Below are 9,262 nucleotides of genomic sequence, written 5' to 3'. Positions count from 1 at the left end.
CCCCTCTCCCCCCTCTCCCCCCTCCCTTTCCCCGCGTATGTCACGTGGGAACTTTTCGCGTGTGCGTTCGACCACCATCCAATTTGGACTGATTATTTAATTTCTCGCGTCAAGAAGAGGTACAAACATATCATGGTGTACAAATATATTCTTGCCTGTGAACGACGTCTAATTAGTCTTACTAAGTAATTATTGTTTGAAGATACCGGACTCATTAATTTATCATAATGTCTGAGATTTATATTTGTAGTAAAGATATTGTTGGCAAGAGAGAGAAAAGATTGTACAATTGAAACAGTTTGACATTCTTAGAAAAATTTAATACTGTAAGTATCAAATTGGTTAGCGAGTTATTTATACATTTTACGTATCGTTTATTCAATGATTATAATTACTTATTTCGAATATTGAAAATACTAATAAATGTACTTTCTTGATATTCAAAATGGATGATTGATTTAATATTTAGAGCATTGAATTTCTCTAGAGGACGTATTTTCTAAATACTGCGTTGCGTTTTCGTAGCTTTTTAAATGTATTTAATACTTTAATGTACGAATCATGTTGTAGGAATTATTCAATGCGCCAGCGATTAATGGTTTATGAGACGAGGTTAACATTCGCCGATATTAAATGATATATCTTGGTATCGTTATAATTCCCTTAGGACATTGGAATCTCATATGTGCACATTAACGAGGTATTTCGTACACAGTGCTGTTCGCACAAAAGGTATATAAATGCCGCAAGACAATGAATAGTTAACCAGCTGGAAGCAGGTGCAAATAATCGATTTCACAAACAATCTTAGCAACTTTGGACCATTCGTTTCTCAATTTCTGCATTTGCCAGAAATCAAAGACTACAATTTTTCAACCTGTAAAAAGTACTGTAATAGATAGAACGTTTCAGATTAAGATATGTATAAGAAAATAATAAAAATTATATTAGAAATAAACAATAAAAATTAATTAAAATTCTGGCAATATCTTTGTGAGAGGAGGATGCCAAGGATGTGTGGTATATCTAAAAAGACTTTAAATTATAAACCAATAAACACACAATACAAGACCGTAACTACAACCCAAGCCACGAAGCGATCGTTGAGTGGCCGATTAACAAGCTTCGCGGTTTCCAAGGAGCAGCGAGATAAAACGACAAGAAAGAACGTTACAGACCCCACGATATCCTGCAAGCTCCTGTAAAATAGGGGCTTGCGAATGCGGCAAGCCATGATTAGATTGTGGCTTGTGCTCCAGGCGTCCGACTAGGTTCAGCACGTTAGCGAATTCGGTCCGTTGAGTGTTGACAAGTCCGCATCCTCCTCTCCCGGTGCCTTTAGCGCCGGCCGTGTAACTCTAACGAGCTTAGGGTACGTTGGCTCTCTGCTCGAGTGCATTATCTGAAACCGCGAGGTGTTCTTGGCCAGAGTGGATGCGTTTCCGGTGCCACGACGTGTTCGAATGGCATACCCGTTACGTTGTCAACGGTCAGGTATCGCGAACAGATCGATTCACGAGAAAATTCTTCCGTTGAAAGCGTCTTTCCTCTCTTGCTTCTTGTACAAATATTTTTCCGCTTTAGGTTTCTCCGATAATACGTACTTGATGCAACTGAAGCTATTTTCTTACTAATTATTTTAATTTACAAAAAAAAACAGCATAATTATATGTATTGAGATTTATTGTATACATACATAATGTCAATTTAATTAAATCAATCATTTTTCATGTGTAAAATAAAATAATCTTATGTCTATGAATAACTACAAATAATTAATAAAAAAAGATTTGAAAATAATAGATTTAACATAGCATTATTACTAAGAGTACGGTAATATTTTTTTCTTTCAAGAAAACGTGAAACCTAATAATATCAAAACCATCTAACTAATTTAAACAAATCTATATCTGTATTAATATTTATAGCAATTTAATAGTTATTATTTAACCGTAATATTGATGCTTTTTGTTTTTAATTCATTTAATAGTTATTATCTTTAAATAAAAAAAAAAGACTTCGCCAAATTTTATCTACACATATATTATCTGACTACGTCTAGCTCTTATCTACTTCGTTCCTATCTACATGTTGTCATTTCTTTTGCGAGCATCCTTTTTTTACACCAGCACGTGATAGTGCAACGAAAGCTCCCTTGCATCTCTCTTTTTTTATCTATAAATGAATATTTCCTTGTGCCGACAGTGGTGAAATTATACAAACGGGATTCCTCCCATGGTTCAAATCCAGCCACGGCAATATCGTTACTTTTTACTATCTTCGTGGCCAATAAACATAACCGTTTTCGTAACTGCTAACCCGGCTGTCTCTGCAAAAACAAATCGAAAAATATATCTGACGGTTGTCGAGGAATATAAAGCCGAGGAAAATCAGCCATTGGTGAAATTTTTTTAATTAATAGATATAAAGCGCCGGAGTTATACATGTACGTTCTGCGATGCAGCGCAATCACGTGTATTCACTGAAACAATAATTTACTTATATAAAATTCGTGTGCGTATCTATAAGTGTAAAAGTATTTATAGAAGAATGTGACATATTTTTGCAATTTACCAGTAATATATTACGTGCACAACAAAATACAATTTTACAAAAAATAAAATTTCTTAAAAGCATGTATCTATTATTTACGATAATATTTATTTGTCTATTAGATCAGAGCTGTCAGATCAAGAATTTCTTCGCTTCATCATCGTTAACTTCGATTTAAATAATTTACGAAGTCATGATTATGGGTGCGAATGTGACTGGGCGGAACGCGAGCTTCGGCTAAGTATCACGGTAGAAAACCCCGAAAACCCGGTCATTAATTGTCTTAGACGTTTAAGCGATGTAAACACTGGAGGTCGCGAAAGGGAAAGCCCCTGGGTAAAAGCTTTAGCAAAAGTATACGAGTACCGTTAACGGAAGTTTTTCCGCATAACGACGCGGCTCGCCGGCAGTTTTCACAATTTTGCGGAGACTGTACCACGGGGGTAACCCTTCAAGTATAAACCACCCCCTACGGTAACCATGGCAACACGGACGTGGTATTCCTACCCGGCAACTCGCCCCGTTCCTACCTCCTCTTCCAACGTCCTTCTACCCTCCACCCCCTACTCCAGTCTCTTGCCCCTCACCCTCCATCACCGATACCCAAGCCTCCACCCTAAAAACAAGAGTGTAGTTGCCGGATCACGTGGTTCCGTCGCTCTCAAGGGGTGGGAGGTCGAAGGGAAGTGAGGATAGAGCCAGAATAGGATAGAAGGGGTAGTTCCTAATTGCACCGGGTGGGTGAGACACTAGAGGGGCTCCAGAATTGATGCAGGAATTTTGAGGCTAGGTTAACTCGCTCTCGCTCCCTCTTTCCTCTTTACCTCAACCTCTCCCTCCTTCTCCCTGCCTCTTTCTCTATCTTTGTTCGCTCACTCTCCATCATTCTCCTCTCTTCTTCCCTGCTGCGAACACCTATCTCTCGCCGGTTGCTCTCCCTCGAGTGAGTCCAGAGAAGCTAGTAGGGGTTGGTCCCCTAGACTGAAAAATGCTGCGGTATACCGGCCGGACATGGGGGTCCTTTTCGAAATCCTCCCGAAACTGTAATGAGAAACTCACTCGCCGATTTTCAACCCACCGAGCTCCCGGCCCACTGAGAATCGCCGAAATGACCACGACGGTCCGGTCGTAATTCTATTTGCCATGCACCGTACTTAACTTCCAAGCTCCTCGTTTTTTTCCCATAACTTAGATTGAGCTGGTTGATACTTAAACGGCTGTGACCCTCCCATCCGCAACACGAAGCGTTCAACAAGAAGTTTCCGTCTATCATCGATTCTTTCACAAAATTCTCTTTCTACGATGTTAGAATAAATCTTATTTCTAAATGTCTCCGGTAATAAAGAAACGATTAATGTATTATTGAAATTATGAATGAAATTTATTATACAGCAATAAAAAAAATTAAGAATTTTTTCATACAGATCTTATCTTAATCTTCCATCTTTTTCTCATTAAAAATACAACGAATATCGAGCAAAATTTTTTACAGTTTTCTGTATTTTTTTCATTTTAAAATTTTTAAATTTTTTTTTTACGTTAGAAACCCTCAGAGAATCCTGGGCTCCGCCCTGAAAGTCGAGAGCGAACGAGTCCCTCTTCGGCTGCCCGGCCAACGAAGAGGATAGTTTGCATACGTGGTGCAGCGGAGAGGGTGGCAGCCGGACACAGCCCTCCGATCAATGAAGGCGAAGCGCGCGCAGCCCCTCCGGTTTTTTGAAAATCTGCCCGCCAACCTGGTACTGCCCCTTGTTTATCCCCTCCGCAGTGTCTACATCTGAACCGCATACCAAGATGGGGAAACGTAGCGACGCCGCGAATACACCATTTTGCTGTCGACTTGTTCGATTCACCTAGCATCGCCATTTTGCCCAAAGAAGCTCCTCTCAACAACAAAATTTGTCGATGCATCATCGATGATGCATCGAGATAAAGAAATATGTAATGATATTATCAGTTCAATTCCTTTACATGAGCGTGAAAAAAATCACGTTCTTTAAAAAATGATTCAACTGCGGTCTTCCCGCGCGCAAAAAGAATTGCACAGAGCCGCCCTCTCGCTTTTTACAAGCGCGATCTGCATGTGAAAGGGATACAAAAAAAAAACAAAAAAAGATTCTTTCTTCGTCGTAAAGAGGAAACTGGTGCCATCTACTGGCATTTTTTGCACAAGCTATTCTTCACCCTTCATCCCTTGCGTGCATTTGTCGAGCAAGGGCACGTATGAGTTCACGAACCCCCAGTAGGATGGCGCCACTAAGCAAATTCTATTTTAAAAAATTATTTGCATTATTTTTTAATATTTTACTACTTAAATTAATAGCTTGCCTTCTCAAAAATAATATTTAAATATTAATCGACAAATCGCTATAATTTGATATAATATTAAATCATAAAATTAAATTATAGTATTATTTTTTAACTATCGTATTATTTTGTTCTAAAAAAATTATTTTGGCGTATTTTTAGTCATGTTTCTTAAATTTTTAATATTTCTCGAATAAAAGTAATGAATAAATAAAATGAATACATTATATAAAATATAAACATCATATAATAACGTCTTATAATAAAATTTCGTATAATCAAACAAACTGTTTTGTTTAAGAAACTTAATTATCTTGTTATACTTTCATATTTTCCAATATCTAAAGAATGTAATTTTATTTATGAAACTTCTTCTTACTGTTTTATTTATAAAACTTTACGTTTAACTATTGAACGTTATATATATTAATGTTATATGTGTATCGATTCCTTCGGCACATTAATCAAATTAGTCCTTACCATGTAACTTCCATTTGATGTGCACAACTTGTTCGTTCTATGTACCTACTGCATGCGAACTTTGAATTAGACATCATTAGGTAAACCGAAAATTCAAATGCAGATTGTATATTTTGTTTGAAATTTACGAAACATATATATTATATATCGAGTGCTGATATCGTTCGTAAAATAAGCATTATATTTTTTTATAAGATAATTTATACACGCATAATTTATAAACGTAATGATATTACATCATTATATTTTCTATTAAATATATATGATATTTTACTTTGAAAGTTGTTCTTTATCAATACTAAATAAAAAGCTAATTATGCTTAATGTATGTATTGCGTGTGTATCTCCATACACGTTAAGTAATATGAACTGTGACTATGCAATTTTTTAATATTAAAGTTTTTTACTTTGATCTTAATATTACTGTATACCCCGATACCAAAAGGTCTACATTAGAAAAATTAATATGAAAATCATAAGTCTTTTGTGAATAAAGAAGAAAGATCATCTTTCATGACTGCAACGAGGTGCACAATCCCGAAACCCAGCTGATGGAAGGTCGAGGGTTGGCGCATATGCACGACACTCGTTTCCCGTTCGTAGTTCCTATAGTTGCGTTCTTGTCCGGGTTTCGAGAGGACGCGGTAGTCACGCGATAATAAATTATTCGAGATAGATGATGTTGCCACGCCACAACGGGTCTGGGCTTGCTCTCTGCTCCTGCAGTGTTCTGCAACCGGGTATTTATGCCGAGTCTGGCCGCCATGCTTCATACCACCGGGATAGCAACCCCCCTGAGTTATGTCGACCGCGTTGGTCTTGATAGATTTTACAATTTACGATCGCGGCGTACACGCGTCGCCGAAATATCAAGCTGTCGCGAACTTCTCCGTCGACGACTTCGTTTTCGACAACCGTGCCTTTCACCGTCGAGGCAAAGTGCACGATACACTTTGCATTCTCAGACACACGATATCAATTCGAATGTCAATTTGTGTGACTTTACAGCGATTATTCTTGCACATGTACAAAGCCTCGCAATCTTTCAGATCTACATTATTGTGTAACAATATATAATATATATATATAGAGAATATTTGAAATTTAATAATTATAAATTATTCTAATTATAAATAAATATATTTGAAAGATGTTTCATTTCTTCAGTCATTTGAGAATTAAACATTCGTCACTCACTGTGATCGTGCACGTCAAATTTCGCAGAATTTGTCAAAAATAAATCACGTGCAATGAAAATTAACTTTTTAAATCTCAAAATAATTGTTAATTGATTAAAATTTGAAACGAGTTTTAGAATGAGCTGTAGACTGGTATCAGAGGAGCGCTCATCATCAAGCGTACGGGTTAGTTTTATGGTCCTACAAAGATAAACCTCTGGCTGTTACCACCCCGTCGTATTATCTCTGGGTGCTAGGTGGAAACATACTATACGCTGGTATCGCACTGGACTAGACCGCCATTTCATAAGCTTTCACATCATTTTACCCGGATACTAACCACCGTCGGCTGATGTTCCTCACCCTTGAATCTCTTCCGATGCGTCGCAAAGTACCAAGTCAGCCGGATGGAATAAATGCAGGTGAAACGCGTGGATCGATTTAGAAAGAGGACATCTTTATTTTCCATTCAATTTAGGGATATGCATTAAGGGAGCGACGATCTCTTTAATATAATCACAATGTAATTAAAGTACTAATAGTAATTATATATAAAACTTAATCCAAACCTATAAACTTTAACTTATATCATAAATTAATGACTATATAAATATATTATCCTAAATCATTCAAATTAATTTATCTTATTTTATTGTTAATGTAATACTAATAAATATTTATGTACCAACAAAAATCTCTAATACATATTGAGTAATATATGTACATTAATTTTTTTAACATTCTTATACATCTGTTTCCGCGCAGTGATTACTGATTAATAAGCTGAATAAACTAGCTAATATAAAATTAACGCTTCTTCTCTTTGTTACAATTTATTATTATATAACTGCTTATCTATGTATTTCTCAAATTGTCTTACCTCTGCATTAAAGATATTTTTTTAAACGTCATTATGCTACTTGTTGGTATCTGAAAAAAGAAGTATGAGTTAGAAATAAAATTAAACAACAGCTTATAATTAATATATCTAATAATTTTCTGTATATTTATACGTCACATACATCTTATATTGTTGTATTCACTCAATTTTTCTTTTCGATATTATCATTTTTAGATAAACAATGATTTTGTAGTTATTTACAACTTTTTTTATACTTATTTTATAATTAATTTTAAATTTGCGAAATTTAATTCTTTTAAATGTGTGTTATTAAATATCATAGATGTTTGTGTTTAATTGCAAGCTAAAAATAGTAAATTTTTTTCTTCATGCAAGTTCGATAAGGAGTAGTTTTCAACCTTCGTCTCTAACTATCTCTATACATGTCTGACTCTACCAGAGGTTTTAACCGGCTGCTCCACCGACTGCGACCCCAATTGAAAAGTCTCCTCGGCGCGGACTCTCGCGATGAAATACTAACGCAATTAAATGCCGCCGACGAGCCCAGACCGGATATTGGCACTTCTCGGCCGCGCAATGGTATTACCCTTCCGCCTTTCGACGCAAACACGACGATGTGTCTCGGCCATTCTCACCCCACGACCGTTGCTGGTACGTATCGTAGCTGCCACCACAATTGTCATACCTCCGCGCCATCCTCCCATTTTACCACCCCATTCCGTGTAACCCGGTACAAAGGAAGTGCCTGGAAATCGTCCAATATCGAGTGAAGTTCTCGAAATCCTCGATATCACTTTCTAGTCGTCATAGATTGCGCGATGACGCGGAGGTCCAGAAAGGGCAGAACGGTGATGGCAGTCCCGGATCGCAGAGGGTACGACCCGATTAAGCGACGACGTCCTACGACGCTCGACACTCTCCGCACGTACGACGAGAACTCCCGCAGCTGCTCGGGATTCCATTCGCGCCAATTTCGGGAGACCGATGAAGACGGAGGGTAGCTTTGGCATGTAGCGTAAGAAGTCGATTATCAGCCGGCTCGCAAAATACGTGCCACAAGCGACGCTATTACGAATGCGAGCGACGCTATTACAATACCATCGAATTTTGTCAAATCTACAGAAATTTTACAATAAATTTCAAGACGTATCGAGTATGACACGTTTTTCACATAAGAAGGAAACAACTAAAAAAACTGGCGGTTGATCAATTTACAAAAATTAGCTTATACTTTAAGCAAATAATAAATAACATGACTCAGATGATTATTCAAGAAACAAAAAATAGAACTTTCCTTACATTTCTTTCGTATACGCAACATATCATACTTCTCATGATGGATCGCAAATTTACGTATATCCATTTAAAGGGTTAAGAGCCAAGTTTCCTCAATTTCTAGTAAAAGCTGACTGGGATATTGTCGCGGGGATGGAAAGTATGGGTGGAAACGGCGAGTGTCGTGAGGGACGATAGGAAGGAGAGATGGACCGAATTTGTCAGGCTAACAAGGTGTTAGCTTCTCGCCGCGGCGCGCCTCGACATCTGTAATGCTCAAAGTTAATTTCAGCCGCTTCGAGGGCGCAACATCGACCGTTCGTCCGCAAGAGGCACAAGCATGAACAAGATTCTTCATTTAAAGCTTCTAAAGAACGTTTTCTTTAGATATCCTGATATTGCGAAAAATGGATTAAAAATTATCTTTTAAACTTGCAAGAAGGGTATACGCAAAATACAAATTATATCAAAAATAAACAGACTAAATAATATAGTATTATTTATCACATTCTTCATTATTCGAAATTTGTTTAATTATAAAAGTATTTAAAAAGAACCAGAAATTAGAATATTTAAAAAATAAAATGTATGATTAAAATAAAATTAG

At 36.9% G+C, this 9,262-nt stretch overlaps 1 protein-coding gene across 1 annotated transcript; it reads left to right on the top strand.

Annotated features, from left to right (window-relative positions):
* The first annotated feature begins 7,764 nt into the window (after positions 1 to 7,764).
* On the top strand, positions 7,765 to 8,568 carry LOC108750503. The gene is made up of 2 exons (XM_018489977.1): positions 7,765 to 8,031; positions 8,182 to 8,568. Exons 1-2 carry the CDS (start codon positions 7,803 to 7,805, stop codon positions 8,379 to 8,381), a joined length of 429 nt encoding a protein of 142 aa, XP_018345479.1. The 5' UTR covers positions 7,765 to 7,802; the 3' UTR covers positions 8,382 to 8,568.
* Positions 8,569 to 9,262: the final 694 nt, after the last annotated feature.

The sequence above is a fragment of the Trachymyrmex septentrionalis genome, unplaced genomic scaffold, assembly GCF_001594115.1.
Source record: "Trachymyrmex septentrionalis isolate Tsep2-gDNA-1 unplaced genomic scaffold, Tsep1.0 scaffold37, whole genome shotgun sequence".
NCBI classification, from domain to species: domain Eukaryota; kingdom Metazoa; phylum Arthropoda; class Insecta; order Hymenoptera; family Formicidae; genus Trachymyrmex; species Trachymyrmex septentrionalis.
The sequence above is the reverse complement of the archived record's forward strand: the minus strand, read 5'-3'. Positions and strand labels throughout refer to the sequence as shown.